We start from the raw sequence: 22481 nt of genomic DNA, 5'->3' as shown, positions 1-22481 counted from the left end.
TGGCTGTATTAATATCAGACAAAATAGACTTTAAAGCAAAAATTCTTACTAGAGATAAGGTAGAAATATTTAACAATAATAAAAAAGTCATTTCAATAAGAGAACATAGCAATCCTAAATTTCTAAGAAATTAATACTTCAAAATATATAAAGTAAAAATTAACAAAACTAAAAAGATAGATAGCCATAACCATAATCAGAGCTGGAGATATTAACATACCTGTCGCAGTAACTGAGAGAACAAACAATAGCAACAATAAAACAGTAAGGATATGGAATATTTAAATAACATAATTAACCAACTTCACATAACTGTTATCTATACAACACTCCATCCAGTATACATTCAAAATGTACATTCAAAATGCAAAATACTCATTCTCCTCAAGTGCACATGGGCATTAACCAAAATAGACTGTATATTGGGACATTTAAAATGTACATTCAGCTGGGCGTGGTCGCTCACACCTGTAATCTCAACACTTTGGGAGGCTGAGGTGGGTGGATCACTTGAGGTCAGGAGTTCAAGACCACCCTGGCCAACATGGTGAAACCCCATCTCTACTAAAAATACAAAAATTAGCCAGGCGTGGTGACAGGCACCTGTAATCCCAGCTACTCGGGAGGCTGAAGCAGGAGAATCTCTTGAATCTGTGAGGCAGAGGCTACAGTGAGCTGAGATTGTACGACCGCACTCCAGCCTGCGTGACAGAGCGAGGCTTTGTCCCAAAAACAACAACAACAAACCCAAAATGTACATTCAAAATGCAAAATATACATTCTTTTCAAGTGTGCATGGACATTAACCAAAATAGACTATATGTTGGGACAGACACTAAGTCTCAACAATTTCAAATTTTGAAATAATACAGAATGTGTTCTCTGACCACAGTGGAACTAAAAGAGAAATCAACAACAAAAAGACAATTAGGAAATCTATGAATGTTTGGACATTAAGCAACAGATTTCTAAATAAACCATAAGTAAAAGAAGAAATCACAATAAAAAATTGAAAATATGTTTAACTGAACAATAATGAAAGTGTGATACCAGAAAAATCTTGGGATTAATTAAGCAATGCTTAGAGGAAAATTTATGACTTTAAATGTATACCTTAGAAACAGTTGAAAATCAATAATCTAAGCACCTATCTCAAAAGCTGGAAAAAGACAGCATATTAAACTGAAAGAAAGTAGAAGGAAGGAGGAAAGATAAGAGCAGAAATGAATGCAATTCTTAAAAGATATAAATTGAGAAAAACAACAAAGCCAAAAGTTGGACCTTTGAAAAGACTAATAAAATTGATAAACCCTGGCAAGACTGATGAAGAAAAACAGAGAGAACATAAATTGCCAATATCAAAAATGAAAGAACATCAACATAGATGTCAAAAACATGACAAAAGTGGCCGGACACAGTGGGTCACACCTGTAATCCCAGCACTTTGGGAAGCTGAGGCGGGCAGATCACAAGGCCAGGAGTTCGAGACCAACCTGGCCAACATGGTGAAACTCCATCTCTACTTAAAAAAATATATATATAAAATTAGCCGGGCATGGTGGTGCACACCTGTAGTCCCAGCTACTCACAAGGCTGAGGCAGGAGAATTGCTTGAGTCTGGCAGGCAGAGGTTACAGTGGGCCAAGATCGCACCACTACACTCCAGCCTGGCAGAAAGAATGAGACTCTGTCTCAAAAAAAGTAAAGGCAAAAGTAATAAAAGGAAAGTTCTAACATCATGTAAATAAACTTGAAAATTTAGATGAAACAGATTCCTTAAAAGTAACAATTTACTAAAAGTAAAAGAAATAAAAATATAAATAATCCAATAACTATTTAGAAAATTGAATCCATCATTAAAAACTTTCTCTCAAAGAAAATTCCAAACCCAGTTATTGAATTCTTCCAAACAATTAAGAAATAAATAATGCCAATCTTATATAAACTCTTCAAAACAATAGAGAAATAGGAAACTTCCTACCCCTTTTCATGAGACCTGTATAATCTTGACACCTAAACCTGACAAGAACACCATAAAAAAGAAATATCATAGGCCACAAATCTCACGAACATAGACGCCAAAATCCTTAACAAAATCCAGCCTGAAATATATAAAAATCACACCCAGAAGTATATAAAAAAGATAATACTTCTGACCAAGTGTGATTTATTACAGGAACGCATGATTGCCTTAACATTCAAAACTCAACCGATGTAATTCACAGTATTAATAGAATAAAGGAGAAAAATATATGATCATCAAAATAAATGTAGAAAAAGTGTTTGATAAAATTCAATACCTGTTTAAGAAAAGTCTCTCAGAAAACCAAGGATAGAAGGGAATTTTCTCAACCTGAAAATGAGTATCTACAAAAATCCACAGCAAATATCGCACCTAATGGTGAAACACTAAACGCTTTCACCACTTAGGTTGGGAAAAAGGCTATGATGTCCACTATCACCACGTCACCTCAAAATTGCACTAGAGATCCCAGCCAGTACATAAGACACACAGAAGAAATAAAAATACAAAGATTATAAAGGAAGGTGCAAAGCTGTCATTATTCTCAGGTGACATGATGATGTTCATAGAATGTTCAAAAAATGCACATTTTAAATTAATAAGCACATTTAGCAAAGTGGCTAAATACGAAGTTATTATCTAAATAATTGCATTTTCATATGCTAGCAACTAACAATTAGGAAAAACTTTAAAATATTACTACTTACATTAGCATTGAAAAACATCAATTATCTAGGAATAAGTCTAAAGAAAGATGTGTAAAACCTCTACAGTGAAATCTACAAAACACTGCTGGGAAAAATTAAAGATGATCCAAATACATGGAGGCCTAATACAACATGTATTAATTGGAAATTTGATGTTGTTAAGGTGTTCTTCCCAAACTTATTAAAGATTCAATGCAATCCCCATCAGAAATCCTAGCAGGTATTTTGCATATGTGAAAAAATGACAACTAATTCTAAAATCAATATGGAATTGTTAAGAATGTAGATTAACCAAAACAATACTGAAGAAGTAAAGAAGAACAAGAGGTCTTATGCCACCAGATATCATGACTTATTGTATAGGTGCAGTAATAAAGACTGTAGTATTAGCCCAAAAATAGACAGACAGTAAGACCAACAGTTTGGAATAAAAGTCCAGACCCAGATCCAAATATATATAATCTGCCAGTTTATGATGAAGGCACCACTGGAACTCAGTGGATAAAGGGTGACCTTTTCAAGAAATCGTGCTCTATCAGTTGAAAATTAATAAGAAAAAAAGAACTTTGATTCCTCCTTCACACCATACACAAAAGTTCCAGATGAACTATTGATATTAAAATGAAAAGTAAAATAGTAAAGCTGCTAGATGGTATGTTAAAAAGACCTTCATGAACTTCAGGTAAGCAAAAATTTCTTAATAGGATACCAAAGCACTAACTATAAAAGAAAAACATTAACTGAATTTTATTATAATTAAAAACTTTTGTTCATAAAAGTTATTATGAGAATATAAAAGCAACCCACAAACCAAAAGAAGATATTTGTAATACTTTTACCTGACAAATATTAATATCTCCTATTCAAGATATAAAAACAACTCTTAGAAACCCTTAAGGAGAAAACAAACAACATAATTTTAAAAAAACACACAGGTGGCCGGGCGTGGTGGCTCACGCCTGTAATCCCAGCACTTTGGGAGGCCGAGGCGGGCGGATCACAAGGTCATGAGATCGAGACCATCCTGGCTAACACAGTGAAACCCCGTCTTTACTAAAAATACAAAAAAATTAGCCGGGCGTGGTGGCGGGCAGCTGTAGTCCCAGCTACTTGGGAGGCTGAGGCAGGAGAATGGTGTGAACCCAGGAGGCAGAGCTTGCAGTGAGCCGAGATCGCGCCACTGCACTCCAGCCTGGGCGACAGAGCAAGACTCCATCTCAACCAAAAAACAACAACAACAACAACAAAAAACACACACACACATAGGCAAAAGACGTGAAGAAGGGCCGGGTGCGGGGGCTCACGCTTGTAATCCCAGCACTTTGGGGAGCCAGGCGGGTGGATCATGAGATCAGGAGTTCGAGACCAGCCTGGCCAATATGCTGAAACCCCGTCTGTACTAAAAATACAAAAATTAGTTGGGCATGGTGGCGTGTGCCTGTAGTCCCAGCTACTTGGGAGGCTGAGGCAGAAGAATCACTTGAACCTGGGAGGCAGAGGTTGCAGTGAGCTGAGATCATGCCACCGCACTCCAGCCTGGGTGACAGAGTGAGACTCTGACTCAAAAAAAAAAAAAAAAAAAAAAAGACGTGAAGAGGTAATTCACAAAAGATACAAATGTCTAATGAGCATATAATAAGATGCTACAGTCACTATTTATCAGAAAAAATGCAACCAAAATGACATATGCTATATACCCATGAAAATAGCTAATATTAGATGGAATGGCTATCCCAAATGTTGGCAAGGAAGTGAAACACTGAAACTTTTATAAATTGATAGTGGGAGTCTAAATTGACACAACTTTAGAAAACTGTTTCGGCAGTATCTACTAAAACTAAATATACCTATACATTATGATCTAGCAATTCTACTCCTGGGAACATACCAACAAAATAAGTGCTCATGTTCACCAAAAGATATCCAAGAATGTTCAGAACTCCAATCCTCAAACTCCTTCAAAATAATGAAAGAGGAGGGAACACATTTGAATTTATTGTATGAGGCCAGCATTATCATGATATGAAAGCCAGACAAAGATACTATAAGAAAATAAAACTACAGACTAATATCCCTTATAAATATTGATGCAGGCCAGGCGCGGTGGCTCACACCTATAATACCAGCACTTTGGGAGGCCAAGGAGGGTGGATCACCTGAGGTCAGGAGTTGGAGACCAGCCTGGCCAACATGGTGAAACCCCGTCTCTACTAAAAATACAAAAAATTGGCTGGGTGTGGTGGTGGGCACCTGTAATCCCAGCTATGTGGGAGGCTGAGGCAGGAGAATCGCTTGAACCTGGGAGGCAGGGGTTGCAGTGAGCCGAGATTGTGCCATTGCACTCCAGCCTGGGCAAAAGAGTGAGACTCCATCTAAAAAAAAAAAAAAATTGATGCAAAAATCCTCAGCAAAATACTAACAAACAGAATTCAGCAGCATAGTAAAAGGATTACAGATCATGACCAAATGGGATATATTTCTTGAATGCAAGGATGGTCTGGCATACAAAATCAATAAATACATTATATTGATTGATTTGTTTGCCAGACCATCCTTGCATTCAAGGAAGGAAAACTACATAACCATCTCAACTGATGCAGAAAAAGCATATGACAAAACTCAACACCATTTTATGATAAAAGCACTCAATAAACTAAGAACAGAAGAGCATTACCTCAACATAATAAAGGTCATATATAAAAAAACAACAGCTAACGATGGTGAAAGACTGAAAGCTTTTTCTCTAGAATCAGGAACAAGACAAGGTTGCCTGCATTCACCACTTCTATTCAAAATAGTACTAGAAGTCCTAGCCACAGCAATTTGGCAAGAAAAAGAAATAAAAGCATTCCAAATTAACAAAAAGAAAGTAAAGTTATCTCTTTTCACAGATGAAATCATCTTTTTTTCTTTTTTGAGACATAGTCTCATTCTGTCACCCAGGTTGGAGTGCAGTGGTGCAATCTTGGCTCACTGCACCCTCTGCCTCCCAGATTCAAGCTATTCTCGTGCCTCAGCCTCCCAAGTAGCTGGGATTACAGGTGCCTGCCACCATGCCCAGCTAATTTTTGTATTTTTAGTAGAGATGGGGTTTTGCCATATTGGCCAGGCTGGTTTCGAACTCCTGACCTCAGGTGATCCACCTCCCTTGGCCTCCCAAAGTGCTGGGATTACAGGTGTAAGCCACTACGCCTGGCTGAAACGATCTTATATGTAGAAAACCCCAAAGATTTAACACATACCCAAACACAAGTACTGTTAGAACTAATAAATGAATTCAGCAAAGTTGCAGGACACAAAATCAGCACATAATAATCAGTTGCATTTCTATACACTAAGAATGAGCAATCTGAAAAGGAAATTAAGAAAATTTCGTGTACAATAGCATCAAAAAGAATAAAATACTTAGGAATAAACTTAACGAAGGAAGCAAAACACTTGTACACTGAAAACTATTAAATGTTGTTGCTGAAAGAAACTAAAGACAGCAAATAAATGGAAAGACATCCTGTGTTCATGGACTGGAAGACTTACTATTAAGATGTTAAAACTACCCAAAGCAATCTACAGATTCAATGCAACACCTATCAAAACCCGAGTGGCAATTTTTTTTTCAGAAATAGAAAAATCCATTCTAAAATTCATATGGAATCTCAAGGGACTTTGAACAGCCAAAACAATCTTGAAAAAGAACATGAGAGGTCACACATTTCCTGATTTCAAAACTTACTACAAAGCTACAGTCTAGTTCTGTCATAAAGACAGACATATAGACCAATGGAATAATATGGAAAGCCCAGAAATAAACCTCCACATACATGATCAAATGTTTCTTGACAATGGTGCCAAGACCATTCAATGGGGCAAAGAATAGTCTTTTCAACAAATGGTGCTGGAACCTGGATACCAACACGTGAAAGAATAAAGCTGGACTCCAACAGGCACAGTGGCTCATGCCTGTAATCCCAGCACTTTGGGAGGCTGAGGGGGGCAGATCACGAGGTCAGGAGTTCGAGACCAACCTGACCAACATGGTGAAACCCTGTCTGTACCAAAAAATACAAAAATTAGCCTGGCGTGGTGGCACGTGCCTGTAATCCCAGCTACTCAGGAGGCTGAGGCAGGAGAATCACTTGAACCTGGGAGGCAGAGGTTGCAGTGAGACGAGACAGCGCCACTGTACTCCAGCCTGGGCAACAGAGTGAGACTCTGTCTGAAAAAAAAAGAGAATAAAGCTGGACTCTTACCTAATACCAGATACAAATGTTAGCTCAAAACAGATCAAAAATCTAAATGTAAGGTCTAAAACTGCAAAACTCTCAGAAAAAAAAAAGGCAAAAGCTTCACAACATTGGATCTGACAATGATTTCTTAGATATGACACTAAAGGCACAGACAACAAAAGAAAAAATAGTTAAATTGGATGCATCAAAATAAAAATCTCTGTGCATTAAAGTACACAATCAACGAGTGAAAAGGCAACCCATGGAATCAGAGGAAATATCTGCAAGTCACATAACTGATAAGAGGTTAATATCCAGAATATATAAAGAACTCCTACAACTAAACAACAGAAAACAACCTGATTTTAAAATGGGCAAAGGACTTAGACATTTCTCCAAAGAAGATATGCAAATGGTGAATAAGGACATGAAAAGATGTTCAACATCACCAATCATTAGGGAATTGCAAATGAAAACCACAATGAGGTACCATTTTATATTCATTAGAATGGCTATTATTAAGAAAAAAACAAAAAATAACAAATGATGACTGGGAAGTGGCAAAATTGGAACTCTTGTGCCTTGCTAGTGGGAATGCAAAATGATGCAGCTACTATGAAAACCAGCTTTGTGGTTTCTCAAAAAATTAAACACAGAGTTACCATATGATCCAACAATTTCATTTCTGGGTATATACCCCCAAAAGAATTAGGATCAGAGACTTGAAAAGATATTTGCATGCCTGTGTTCAAAACAGTGTTATTTACAATGACCAAAAGATAGAAACAACTCAATTGCCCATCAATGTCTTAATGGATAAAGAAAATGTGACATATCTATACAGAGGAATATTATTCAGCCTTCAAAAGGAAGAAAATTCTGACACATGCTACAACATGGATTAACCTTGAAGGCATTATGCTAAGTGAAATATGCCAGTCATAAAAAGACAAACACCATACAACTTCACTTATATAAGATACTTAGAGCAGTCAAATTAACAGAGGCAGAAAGTAGAATAGTAGTTGTCAGAGACTGAGGGAAAAGGAGAATGAGGAGTTACTGTTTAATGGTTATAGAGTTTCAGTTTGGGAAGGTGAAGAAAACTCTGGAAATGATGGTGCAGATGGCTGCACAACAAGGTGAATGTACTTAATGTCAATGAATTGTACATTTCAAATGATTAAATGCTAAATTTCATGTTATGTAGATTTTGCCAAACTTAAATAAAACTTAGAATGTTCAGATATGTTTTAATCTTTTTTTTTTTTTTGAGATGGAGTCTCACTCTGTTGCCCAGGCTGAAGTGCAGTGGCACGATCTTGGCTCACTGCAAGCTCTGCCTCCCAGGTTCACGTCATTCTCCTGCCTCAGCCTCTCGAGTAGTGTTTTATTCTTAATAATCAAAAACTTGAAACAACTAAATATTCATCAACACTTAAAAGGATCTGTAAATTGTGATATACTCATACAGTGAAATACTACACAGCAATGAAAAAGAAATAACTACTGCTAGAGACAACAACATGAATGAATCTCACAGGCATAATACTGACTGAGAAAAGTTACACACAAAAGAATACAGAGTCCATTATCCCATTTATATGAAGTTTTAAAAGCAGGCAAAAACAGGCTATAGTGATAAGTCAGGACAGTAGTGATTGACAGGGAGGAGACATGAGGAAGGCTCCTGGGGGACAAGAAAGGTTCTATATCTTTTTTGGATGGTAATGACACCAGTGGATACAATATGTAAAGGAAAAAAAACCCATCAAACTAATTACATAAGATTTGTATACTTTATGTTCAATGTAGCTCAGTTTTATAAAATGAAGTGACATGGTGATGATAGAATGACAATGCCAGCTAAGACTCAGGAGGGTGCTATTGAGTAGATCTAGCAAACATCCTAGGGGATTGTGGGGCAGGTGGGCTGGGGCTCATGCTTTCAGAAAACTGAATGAAGGAGATGCATTTTACCAACCATGGAAGAAAGACACTTCTGACTCTGCAAAAAATTAGACTTATAATAAGCTGATCCCTCTTTTTAGTGTTTAAGGGAAAAAACACAAGTCCCATGTAGCCTACTGCTCTTCATATACACCGGTGTAAACACAGGATTGTACATCCTTCAGTTAACTCTAGCTCTCCAGTCCGAGAACCAGAAGAAATTTCTGCTTTCTGATATCAAGGACATTTATGACTAAAACAACTATCCTGTGACACAACTACTTTGAACCCATATTTACAGTGGACACTGAGAATGGCCTTTCCCAACCAGGGTCCACATTTGCCTGCCTGGAGCGTCACTATAACAAGGTCTTTGGGAATGCAGGCTAGCAAGTCTTCTGCAGAAGATGAGTCTGTAAACAGCAAGTTTTTGCTGTGGCCTTAGTTTCCAGGTCTTCCTGAATGGATTCCACTCCCTATTGTGGAATATTACAGAGAGGACCTGGGATATTTCATAAATAGCTGGAGAGTGTCTTGTTCCAGGTGACTTGGCCCAGCCTAGCAATCTAGTGGCACTACCCTCCCATCAGGACATTGGCCATGTCTGGGATGTCATGGAAGAATGAGTTTCAAGCACTTACTTTCATCATTAGAAACATTCCCCAGAGATGTGTGGCTGGAATAACGTTTGTTTTCACTTTCGTTGAGACATCTTTCAATCCAGCTCTCTAAAAAAAAAAAAAAAAAGAAAGAAAGAAAGAAAAGAAAAAGAAAAAAGAAAATCACAGAATTGCTGTGGGTGTTTGCAAAGAGAAAGAACATCATAAATACATTAGATTTAAATGCTTATCAATATTCATGTGGCATCTGCCCAGATTGGAATGGGATTTTGCATGGAGTTCCATGTGCACCATTGCTGCTGCTGATGAGACTGCTGAGTAGTTTGGATGCAAAATGGCTCTTTGAAGCCTCACTTGAGTATTTCTTGGTCAGATTCCATGAATTCTGGAGTATTTGTAGCACCAACTGAGGATTATCTTTCTGAGCAAAGAAGGTATGTTCCTGAGTAGCACTTTGTAAAACCAGACTTGGCCAACTGAACCACTGGTGGTGGTTTGTAAACTTGTGAATTAGCAGCAGAACTTTTCTTCAAGTGAAAACAAAGAGAAAAGCAGGTAAAACTTTAGGGACTCTGGTTGAAAGAGGGCAGGGAACCTTGTAGCTTGCCTCCCTTTGGCCAGGGATCCCTCAAAGAGCTCTCACAGACTGGAAGCCACAGCAGGAGGAGAAATCAAAAGCACTATGGTAGCTATGTAGCCCCTCTTTTTTATTTTTATTTATTTATTTATTTTGAGACGGAGTTTTGCTCTTGTCACCTAGGCTGAAGTGCAATGGCGTGATCTCTGCTCGCTGCAACCTCCGCCTCCCGGGCTCAAGCGATTCTCCTGCCTCAGCCTCCTGAGTAGCTGGGAAGGCACCTGCCACCAAGCCCAGCTAATTTTTGTATTTTTAGTAGAGATGGGGTTTCACCATGTTGGCTAGGCTGGTCTCGAACTCCTGACCTCAGGCCATCCGCCTGCCTCAGCCTCCCAAAGTGCTGGGATTATAGGCGTGAGCCATGGTGCCCAGCCACTATGTAGCCCTTTTAAAATCCAAGACTATGGGTTTTTTTAAATCCAATTTTAAAGGCTACAAATGTATTTTTTGCAATGTAGTGTAATACTTATTCTGTTTTCTAGACCACCCACCATTCATTCATTCATTCATTCAACATTCAACAACATCAGCTAAGTACAGTCAGCTCTGCTATAACACTTGTCTTGAGAAAACAAACGTGTCCCAATGCAAGTGATATATTTGGGAACAATTTGAGCATAGTGCAAACTTTGTGTCTTTTTATGCTCCATTTATTTCATAAAAAAATTAGGTGAATGCAGAAAACTCCACGCCTGCCCCACCCCGCCCCCATTGTACTTAGCAGCACAGAAATATGCAGAACACACTCACGTTCACACCTCAGACATCTACCAGCTACTTCGGTCCACATTGTGTTATGAGTCACACCTGCTCACTTCATAATAACTCATAGGCTGCAACCCTTCTGATACCCACCTCTAAAAGCAATCTTCAGGTCTTTTCCAAGGTGAAGTGCCATTTTTATTGTATTTGTGTATTTCTAAACCATTTAACATGTGCAAACTGTGATATCATTTTTATTAGGTTTCTATCTTTTATTATGTGTCACTGACAAAGTTTTTCAGTATTGTGCCTCTAAGCTTATTTTTCCAGTAAAATCAGTGGTCTTTGCTGGCTGATTCTGTATAATATGGTGATTTTTAGGAAGGCATATGGGGTGTTATAGCAGAAGTGGCGACACCTATAGCTGCAGGCTTTTGGACAGTGTGGTTTCCCATTGCCTTCTTTATGATCTGGGAGCTGGTATTTATTGAACACCTATTTGAACATGCCAGGCCCTCTGCATAAGTTATTTCATTGAGTCCTCACAACAATTCTCTGAAGCAAGGATTTTAATCTCTATTATTCCTAGAAAACAACTGGGATTTAGAGGGATTAAGTAATTTGACTCCTCATAATTCAAAGAGCCGAGGAAAAGATCATTAGTTAACACCTTAGATTACACACCATAAAAAGAAGCCACGCGGATGAGTAAGCTATGTGGAGAGGGGAAATCAATGCCAAAAGCTGGGAGAAATGTCGGATTTTTGTTTTGTTTTGTATTTTATGTCCCAACAAACTGCTCTTTTAAAAGCTGCTTCCAAAATTGTGAATAAGTAGGGGGAAAATATCCGAGGGGAAGAACAAGGGCCAGCTTGTTGAGAGGATATGGAAATCTGATATTTCCCAGGAAATACTGAGGAGCAGAGAAATCCAAAACATTAAAACGCTGCGCCTTCCAGACATCGAATGCACAATGTGGAGACAGACAGCTTGTAATGTTTCAAAGTTGGGATGCACAAGGTAGGTGTCTGTCTTCACATTGTATCCAAACGCACATCTGGTTACAAATCTCCAGAGCTCTTTTTAGGATTCTCCAGAATGTCTCCACTCACTTCTCCTCATCCTTTCAAGTCCTGGCACATTTTCCCTGGCAGCAGCCATAGCTACATTTAGATGTCATCTGCTAAAGTTTGTAGCCCCTGTCTCCACCAAACCATACCAACAAAAGCAATATCTATAGTTCTGGGCCAACCCCTGGTCTTCCTAGATAGGTATACACACCCAGTCACTCTCACACACACACTCACATCTACACCCCAATCCCCCTTTCATCAGAAACAGGAACTAAGGGAAACACTCTTCCACTCACCCATTTGCCTGCACTGGATTCAGGCCTGTTAACATCAGAGTCCTTAGAAGGGCCTGTTTTTGCAAGTGAGAACCCCCCGTGATTGATGGGACATTCTCTGAAGAATTCGTGGCAACATTCCCGAGAGGAGCTGGTTCTAATAACCAGGTAAGACAAGAGAGCACAGCGCCCACTCGCAAGAGCTCAAGTAGAGAAAGAACTTTCCTGACGGCAGCACCTGTCCTCCACACTGCAATCCCACACTGGAGAGAGATGAAAGCAAGGCTACAAGAAGTGGGAGAGGGTGGGAGGTGCCATGAAAATGAAAGAGAAGATCTCACCCACTGCACCCACTCAGATCTCTCTGACCCCACAGTCTATGCCTGTAGCCAACTCTGCTCCCTGGGGCAACCCAGAATAAGTCTGGTCTCACTGGCACATTGCAGAAGACAACCATCATTTCCCCATATTTCTGGTTGAAGTATCCCCATCAAAGAACCACGTTTGTTTCACCTCTTTCTTGGAAGAAATTGTTCCCATTTCTTTGCCATCCAGTTCATCTTCTTCTGGGTGTCTTCTAGTTAATCAATGTCTGTGTGAACACGTGGCACTTGGGATAGACTCTGAGGGTTCAGACAATGGTCTGAGCAGTGAAAGAACCGTCACCTATGTTGTTCCGGACAGTTAGAGTTCTCATGCATTCAAGGGTCTTGCATTCCAGACTATGTGGATGCAACACTCTGAGATATCCAAACCAGATTCGGGCCTTGGATCTGCAGGTGCACTTTGACCTCTGCCTTCTTCCCTAGTGGAGCCCTTGGGAGTGGCATCTCCAATTCATGTCTCATAAGCCAGGTAGCTTCCTATAACTGGAAGGCCTCTATTTAGGTCAACTGAAGTCAACGTTATATACTTTAAAATTATTCTTAACAATGGATTTTGGTCTTGCAGAGGTCAAGAATTACTTAAGCAGAATGACATGAATTTTGAATGAAACACTGTGTTCTTCCACCTTATTGATTTGTAGATGATGTGATTTCATAATAATAAAGCTCACTATATATTGAGCTCTCACTATGGGCGAGGTATCATATAACTGCACTACATACATCATCATACTTAATACTCATCACAATCCTAGAGGTGGGTGCTATTAATAGGCCCATTTTAGAGATAAGAAAACTAAGGCTCAGAGAGATTCAGTGACTCGTCTAAAGTCATCTGGCTAGTAAGAGGAAGACCAGCATTCAAACTCAGGTCATAATCACAATTCTCTCTCCAAATGTGAACTGAGCTTTCTCTTTCTCCTATGTCCCGTTTAGTCCCCAGAACGATGTGCCAATTCTGCGGCATTTTTCTCAGTCTGCTTTGTATTCGAACTTTTGCTAGAACTCTACTTACATAATTTTGCTAAATTCATTTACATATTCTTTGTCAGCCTCTTCAGTTTAGAACTTAAACCTCTTAAGAATGGAGCCCGTTTTATTCTATTTCTTTTGACTCTACTAATACTGTTATAAAATTTTTCCTGTAGTCTGGCCTCAATAACTGTTACATTAGTGACACACACGTCAAAGAATGCATAGCATATAAGTAGATATATCCACATATCTATAGAATTTCCTAATCATTTTCTTTTTTTTTTTAACCACATAAGGCATGGAAAAGTATAACATATCAAAGGCGATTTTCCAAATAAAGCAAAATTCAACACACATTTATTTTGTGCCTTCCAGATGCAAGGAGCTGTGCTAAAGAGAAGCTGTAGTGGCCAGGCGCGGTGGCTCACACCTGTAATCCCAGCACTTTGGGAGGCTGAGGCGGGCTGATCACCTGAGGTCAGGAGTTCAAGACCAGCCTGGCCAACATGGTGAAACCCCATCTCTACTAAAAATACAAAAATTAGCTGGGTATGGGTGGCATACACCTGTAATCCTAGCTACTCGGGAGGCTGAGGCAGGAGAATTGCTTGAACCCTGGAGGCAGAGGTTGCAGTGAGCCAAGATTGCACCACTGCACTCTAGCCTAGGTGACACAGTGAGAGTTTGTTCTCAAAAAAAAAAAAAAAAAAAAAGAGAGAAGCTGTAGTGATATAAACATGAATAAGACTGGCTTCTTCCCTCTAGTTACCAAGTAGAAAGTAAGGCACTTGCTACTCTCTGAGCTCATGATAGTGGGACCCTGTCATTTTTGTCCATCATCTCACACCTAGTGGCTGGCGCTGTGCCTGGCTCCATAGATGTCGCACAATAAATACATGCTTTTTCTAAAAACTTTATTAAGTTCCTATTGTGTGTCAGGTACTATAGAAGCCATTTTCACATATGTTGTCTAAATTGGAACCAGAACAACATTACATGTTATGTTTTCATATCTCTATTTATAGATATGGAAAGTTAGGCTTGAAGCAAAAGTTCTAAAGGAAGGCAGACTGTGATCAAAGCTGCAATACTGGTACTGAGTTCTGGGGACTGCATGGGACATAGGAGAAAGAGAGTTCAGTTCATACTGGGATAACTTCCTATTCCCAATTGCCTCATTCTTGATCTATAAAAATCATCTGACCTGTTAGTAAGGACCAAGCTTGTGCTAAGTGCCCAACAGGATTTGCCTACAGCTGTGAGCAGAGGCTTCTGGGCTGTGAAGCAGCCCTTCCCCTGATTCATCTGGGATTATGGGCAGAAAGGAGGAGGCAGATAATGCCTATGGATTTTCACTTTCAGGGAGTTCAGCCCACATACCTTAGAGGAAGATCTTTATCCCTCTTCACTTTGGACTGAAGATTTGGAAACCCCAATGTGAAGTTATTTTCTTGGGTACATATAATGAGGTTGAGCAGAGCCATATATAGTCATTAGGTTTTCTACCAGGCTTCATTCTCTTTACAGCAGCAAAGAATAACCCAGAAGTGGCCGCATCGGGGACATGGCACGTCCAGGGCAGTTCAAGGTTCAGAGTGGTGCTTCACAAACCCATATTGACCTGGCAGGGAGGGCCTATTAAGATGGTTATCAAGAGCCAGGTAATCCTTGAAGTTTATAGCACACACTGACAGCAGTCTCTTAGATTATCCGTGCATCCATTTATTCATTTTCCAAATAATTATCAAGTGCCTTCAATGTTCAAACAGAAGAGATGAACAAAAGCTATTCAACAGGACACACATACATTACAAAGGATATCTCTGGTAGACTAGCGTCTCAAGACCTAAAAGTCTCTTGGGTTTTTTTGTTTATTCCTTTTTTTAAAATCACTTATTTTTCCCACCCTTAACATGTAAGTTCTAATGACCTTGTCTATCTTGTTCAGTACCTTGTCCCCAAGAGCCTAGTACAGTATTGGGCACATAGCTGTAGTGATGCTTGTGATGAAGAAAAGTAAAGGAAGAAAAGAATGGAGAATGAGAGATGAGGAGGGGGGATTCTCCACCAGAAAGGACTCTGGGAAGAAACAGCCTATGAGCAGACACTGAGTTTAGTGAGGGAGCAAGGTTTTCCAAGATTCAGAGAAAGGGGACCACAAGGGCGAAGGTTACCCCCAACCCCAGGAAAGATCATGCTTGACTTGTTTGAGGAATGGCAAGAAGGCTCAGGTGGCTGATGCAGAGTAACCGAGGGGGAGGTGGTACAACATGAAAGAGAAGACAGAGACGGGCTTGGGAGAATGTGGGGTTTGGAGCTCAAATCTGATTGGATTTCAAATCTGATCCTGGCCACTTACTAGTTATGTAACAATGGGATGGTTCCTAAATTGTCCTAAATTCCTACCTACCTGATTTCTTCAAAGATTAACTGGAATTATAAAGGTAAAGCACTTAGTGTGTTTGGCTCTAAGGGCCATAGAAAAATGAGGAAGGCATGGTTTCTATCCACCAGGAACTCACAGTTGAGTGACAGGGACAGATGCCTAATGGTGATGTCTGGCATTTACTGAGTGACCTCCAGTGCTGGTCGCTCCGCTCCACATGCTTCATCTCTGTTGCTCACAGCAACTGAAGCAGAGACTTGACTAACTTTGATTTGCAAGAATGAAACTCAGATCCAGAGAAGCCAGCTGGTGGCTGAGCTAGGTCAGTTCTGCCCGACTCCGAGGCTGGGGTGTGCTCACTGCCCACACTGCCTCTACAAGCAAGCAGGTACCAGGAGTGTTTGGTATTATAATAAGATGCTGTGGGGCATAGAGAGGAGAACTTCCATGGAGAGGAAAGCCTGGCTGCTTCACAGAGGGGGTGGCATTTCAGCTGGTCCTTAAAGGATTCAGCACCTGCCAGACCAAGGAGGGAAGCAGGGCATTTCAGGCAGGAGGGCTGCCTTCAGGACAAAGGCACAAAGCTGTGAAAGGCCTGGTGGTTCTGGGAAAGGTGAAGAGTTCACCGACCTGTGACTCCCAGTGGTGGGAGACAGGTGGAACAGTCCGTTAGGAGCAGATTGCAAAGGCCTTGCCTGCCGGGCCCACCAGGCCACGAAGCCTGCAGGCAGCTGGGAGCCAGCCGTGGTGTTCAAGCAGTGGAGTAGTGAACATGCTGAGTTTTGTTCCTGAGGCACTGGATGAGAACAGGGAGGTCCTGACTTATGCAATACCTGCAGAAAACGCTGCCTGACTTAAAAAGTGTCACCGGGATTTAATAGAGGCCGTTATTCACACTATATCAACAGTCTCTCAGGGCACTGTGCTGAGGCCTATTTTAGGAACTTGCAGCTCCAGAAATGCTACATAAAAGAGTTGCCATGCCACACTCACAGCTACCAAGGCGGGCCTGGCCCCAGTTCCCCCTGAGGGTGCCAGGCCCACCCCAGTCTCCTCTCCCTGGGCCCTGGTCATTACCAGTGGAACGGCGCCGTCGAGGCCTGGTCCTGTCGCCTCCCGCACCAGGGTGGGCTCTCCTTTTGATCGTTCTCTCTCAGCCCCTTTCTGTCTCTCTCCTGGCTCCCTGCCGGTGGCAGTGGCGACACACAGGAGTTTGGAGAAGCCCAGGAAGCCAGCAGCTGTGGCCTCTCCAGGGGGTGGCTCAGGTCAGTGGGTTGCCATGGCAACGCCACAGGCCCTGCCCCAGGGGCTGCTGGGTTCCAGGAAGCGGCCCTGCCGTGCCTCTGCTTTCATTCCTTCCCTCATTTACCAAATATTGATTTAGCACCTACTGTTTGCCAGGCTCTGAGCAGCTAGTGATGAACATGGCAGACAAGGTCCCTGCTCTCAGAGAGCTTACATTCTGTGGCAGAGACATTGACAAATTAGCAAGAAGACAGCAGAAAGTGAGTGTTACGAAGAAAATAAAGCCATAGAATGGGAGATCAAGAGAGGTGGGGGTGCTTTTTGGGCAGTGGGGACACTGAAGGCCTCTTTGAGGAGGTAATGTTGGAGTGCAAGGGCCTGGGTGGGCTTGGGTGTGTGAGGAGGAGCCAGGAGGGCAGCATGGCGAAGCAGGAGGTGGGGAGAGCAGCAGGAAATGAGGTAGAAAGTTGGGAAGAATTCAAAGTATGTAAGGACTTGCAGACCCTCCTAGGAACTTCACATTTATTCCAAGTGCGCTAAGAAGCTATTGGAGGACTTTAAACAGGTGACGCGGACTGCACTGGCTCAGAAAGGGTAGCCCACATTCATTCATCCCTGTCTTCATTTGGCAACTATTTATGGGATACCATGTGCCAGGGGCTGGCTACACACGAGGGACACAGCCTCGATACACAGTTCCATCTTTTTGGAAGATTAGAGTTTAGTGTGGTCAACTATAAATAATCACACAAACAGAGATGCAATTACCAAGAGTGCCACGCGAGAGAAAAAAAGGGGTTCGGGTCTAATCTGGGGGAGTTAGGAAGCTTCTTGGAGGAAGCAGCATTAAACTGGCAGCTAAAGAATGCGAAGGCATGAACCAGGTAGAGAGGGAAGGAAGCGTGTTCCTGGCAGAAGGAACTGCATGTGCGAAGTTCTTGAAGCAGGCAGAAGAAAGATGCATTCAAGAAACTGACAAGCAGCCTGAGCATGATTACACACACTGATTCAGGTATCAACACGTGTTTCCTGATATTATCCTGCTTGATGAGCACTTTATGAGATGCTATAGGAGATGCACATACATAAGCCTTGCTTCTGTACTCAGTGCTGGGTTAAGGAGTTTAGATTGTATTCAGTAGGTGGTTGGGAATCTCATAAAGTTTTTGAGTAGACTGGAGCATAAGCAAAGCAGTTCTGTGGGCAGCTCTGTCTGGTGCTGCTAAACATGTTTTAGAGGGGAGCGAATGGAAGAGGAGGCCACGGAGTAAGGGTGACCATATCCCTTATCATCCAAACCTGAACACTTTTGAGATTGAAAGGCAACATTATTAATAATTTTGCCAGGATCACATGCATAAACCAGGATTGAGCCAGGTGAACCGAGACTTACTTGTCCCCATCTGTAGGAGGCCACTAGAGGCTCAGTATGTCTTAGAGACCTGAACTGGATGGATGAAGTAATTTGTTTAAAAAAAAGAATGTTGTGGAGAAAAGATAAGAACTCTTTCCAGTTAACTGTGTTCACTCCCCAGCCAATCCATGTGATCACTGGCTCTATGTCTCTTCCTCATCAGCTGGAGTCTCAATCACAACAGGACACAGGTGAGCCTGAGATGACACTAATATCATTCTCCTGGAATATGACCTCCCAACACAAGCACCATCACCTTCATCATCATCATCATCATCATCATCATCATCATCATCATCATCACAGTGACGACTTGCCCAAGATCACACAGTTGTTAAGCTGCTGAGCAGGGATTTGAATCTGACTCGAACCTAACTACTCACCTGTGGTTATATACTCGTAATTATATATACATTAAAGTCTCATTGTGAATTCTAAGCTGTGTCTAACATAACACCAAACGCACAATAGGTGCTCAATAATGTGGCTGCCCTTTCCCACTTTAGGGAAACTCAGTACGTAAAACTCTAAAGTGGGCAAGGAAATTAACTAAGGGGTCATTACCTGCAATGTACAAGAAAAAAAAAAAACGAGGAGAAAAAAAAAAAGAACGAGGAAACTCCCAACGATGCACAAATGCTGTTTGTTTAGAGATCATGAACTCACCAAGAGCCTTCAGACACTAGAGAGAATTCAACCTAAGGTGTTCAGTGCCATCTCCTGTCGAAGATAATTCAATGTAAAAGCAGATCTCGGCTCTGAAAATATCCCTGGGAACACTAGCATTAATGTACATTATTGCATAACCAGGTTGTAAAAATTTCATTTTCACTCAACTTCTGGGGAAGGGTGTACCTACTACTACTTAATGTTAGCAGACTTTTTTCTTTGTTTCTATTTTTACCATAACAATATTATTAAAACATAAAATTAGGAAAAGAATCATTGAGGCCAAGGCTACTCGCTCTGCACGGCATCTGATATTATTCCATCCTTGACATCATTGCCTTTTCTAGTACTGGGTTTTTATTTTATTTTTACCTCTCCTGCTCTGTTTGGGGATGTGGATTCCTCCAAAACCTCAGGAGCCAGGCACTCCTAGCTACAGAAGCCGAATAGATTTTAACCCGGCCTGAACTTTCGAGGTAAGCCACCAAAATATCCTTCTCCTAGGCAAAATGCTTTTTTCTTTCCTGTAAGTCTATTGCAGAAATTACATTTTAAAATGTTGAAAAGAGAAACATATTTTCCCACAATCCCACCACTCTAACCTGGTAACTACCTTTCTTTTCTTTTTTTGTGGGTATTGGTCCCAAGTCTCATATCTATAAGTGCACGTAAGGGAACTGTAATTCCAGCAAACATAGCATTTCTATTCATTTTTCTCTTAATGTTCTATTATTATGCAGATTTTTCCTAGGTCACTACGGTCTTCATATTCATCATTGTTTGAAAGATGACCAATGTTCCATTGAGCAAGCGTTTCTATTTTCCATAATGTTTCAATAAACGACTTGGTGCCTATCATTTTTTCTTTGTTTTGAATCATTTCCTGAGAGTCACTTAGAAGAAGGAAAAGTTACCAGGTGGGATTAGTGACTAATTACCAATGAATTGTCTGAATTCTAGGCTTAATACTTACTAGTTCAATGAATCAAGACAAATTAACTTCTCCAAACCTCAGTGTCTCCTTATGCACAATGTGGGTAATAATAATCTGCCTACCTCATCTTAATAGTGTGAGATTTAAGTGAACAAATGCACAGAAAGCACATAGAATACTACATGGACCAGAGCAAGTTCTAGCCACACGGAACAACTGTAATCCCAAGAGTTTGTTTTTGACAGAGGCACCCTTTTTCCTCTTTTTCTTTTTTATTTTTTGCACCCCCATCCCAACCACCTTTTTTTAGAGATGGGATCTTGCTCTGTTGCCTAGGCTGGAATGCAGTGGCACCATCATAGCTCACTGCAGCCTCAAATTCCAGGGTTCAAGTGATCCTCCCACCTCAGCCTTCCAAAGCACTGGGATTATAGGCTTCAGCCACCACACCTGGCCATGTTATTGTTGTTTTTAATGTCAGTATAATAGTTAAGACCATGGACTGGCGAGCCAAACTGCTAGATTCAATTCTGACTTCTTTGCTCTGTGACCTTAAGGCAAGCGACTCAACCTCCTTGAGCCTTGGGTTCTTCATCTGCAAAATGGAGTAGTATCAGTAACAGCTCACAGAGTTTATGTAAGAATTAAGTTAATGAGGCACACCAGGTGCCTACATGATAAGCATTGTATGTCTTAGCTAATGTATCATGCCTACCTCTAAGGCATCCCACCTTAGTCTGTACCTGAAATCACCTTTCCTGTTTGATTCTTGGATCTCCCAATACAATTAAAAGAACTTGACCTTGCAAACCAGAAAGACACAATTCTAATCCTCCCCTTACAATTGACATAAGCTCTGCAACCCTAGGCAAATTACTTAACCTCATGGGCCTCAATTTCCTTCCTATTTAAAAAAAAAAAACTACCCCATGAGGTTATTATGAGGATTAGAAGAAATAATATAAGCTCCTTAAGTGCTGATTGTACTTTATTCACCCACTATTCACTGTATTTAGGACAGCACTTGGCCCAGAATAGCAGATCAATAGAAGTGGAGGAAAGGACAGAAAGGAGGGAGGGAAAGAAATGAATGAATGAATGAAGCACTAACACCATGCCTAGCACATAGTAGGGGATCCAAAGAGTGTTAGTTAATCTGTAATTTATCAGGCACAAACAAGTTTGCAGGGGCCCTTGGGCCAGGCTTCCTAGAAAGTAAAGAAAGAGATGCAGCATCCTTTGTAATATTAAAAATGGATTGATTCATATATTAAATAAACATTTATTAAGCACTAACTATGTGCAAGCCACTATAGCAGATGCTATGCACTGTGCTAAACACAGATAAAAATTACACAGGCAACATTCTTGAAAAAGGAAAAGCTTCAAATAACCATATAAAATCGGAATGAAAAATATACTTCCTTGTAAGTTTTTCATTGAGATGTAGGTGGCCTGGTTTAAACAAAGCAGGATCAGCTTTGGAACAACAAACCTCAGTCTGGATACTCAGTTGCCATACAGACCAATGCATGTGACTGAATCTTACTGGTTTTACCAGGTGTACAATGGGAATGAATGATCATTCCAATTCACAGGTTTATGAGATATTTCCCCAAAAGACCGAACACAGTGGAAGAACAAATTCTATAAAATTTTGTTTTCTTTTCCTGTGTATTAGTACGTTTTCATGCTGCTGATAAAGACATACCTGAGACTGGGCAATTTACAAAAGAAAGAGGTTTGATTGGACTCACAGTTCCATGTGGCTGGGGAGGCCTCACAATCATGGTGGAAGGCAAGGAGGAGCAAATCACATCTTACGTGGATGGCAGCAGGCAAAGAGAGAGCTTGTGCAGAGAAACTCCCATTTTTAAAACCATCAGATTTCATGAGACTCATTGACTATCACAAGAACAGCACGGGAAAGACCTGCTCCCATGATTCAATCATCTCCCACCAGGTGCCTCCTACAACACCTGGGAATTATGGGAGCTACAAGATGAGATTTGGGTGGGCACACAGAGCCAAACCATATAATCCTATGTAGTCTTTGTGTGTGGGGGTTGGGGGAAAAGATCTTGGAAGTCACTAGAGGACCACAAGGTTCTCCTTGCAAGTGGTGCTTAAAGCAGCTTCTGTTTATTGAGCTTTTACAATGTGCCAAGACCCGTGCTGGTCTCTTTACATATTACTTTATTTAATCCTCACAATACTCCATGAGGTGGGTATTTGAATAGTGCCATTTTACTGAAAAGCAAA

At 40.8% G+C, this 22481-nt stretch overlaps 1 protein-coding gene across 3 annotated transcripts in view; it reads right to left on the bottom strand.

The window, feature by feature from the left end:
- Positions 1–22481, bottom strand: part of RFX4 (regulatory factor X4) — a 177117-nt gene that overhangs the window by 141309 nt on the left and 13327 nt on the right. For all 3 annotated transcript variants that reach the window (XM_003269965.3, XM_030821303.1, XM_030821304.1), the window contains exon 2: positions 9545–9631. In XM_003269965.3, the coding sequence (XP_003270013.1) occupies positions 9545–9631 (87 nt within the window). The remainder of the gene's footprint in view (positions 1–9544; positions 9632–22481) is intronic.

This window comes from Nomascus leucogenys, chromosome 10 (genome assembly GCF_006542625.1).
Source record: "Nomascus leucogenys isolate Asia chromosome 10, Asia_NLE_v1, whole genome shotgun sequence".
In the NCBI taxonomy this organism is placed as follows: domain Eukaryota; kingdom Metazoa; phylum Chordata; class Mammalia; order Primates; family Hylobatidae; genus Nomascus; species Nomascus leucogenys.
This window is presented reverse-complemented; position numbering and strand designations above follow the sequence as displayed.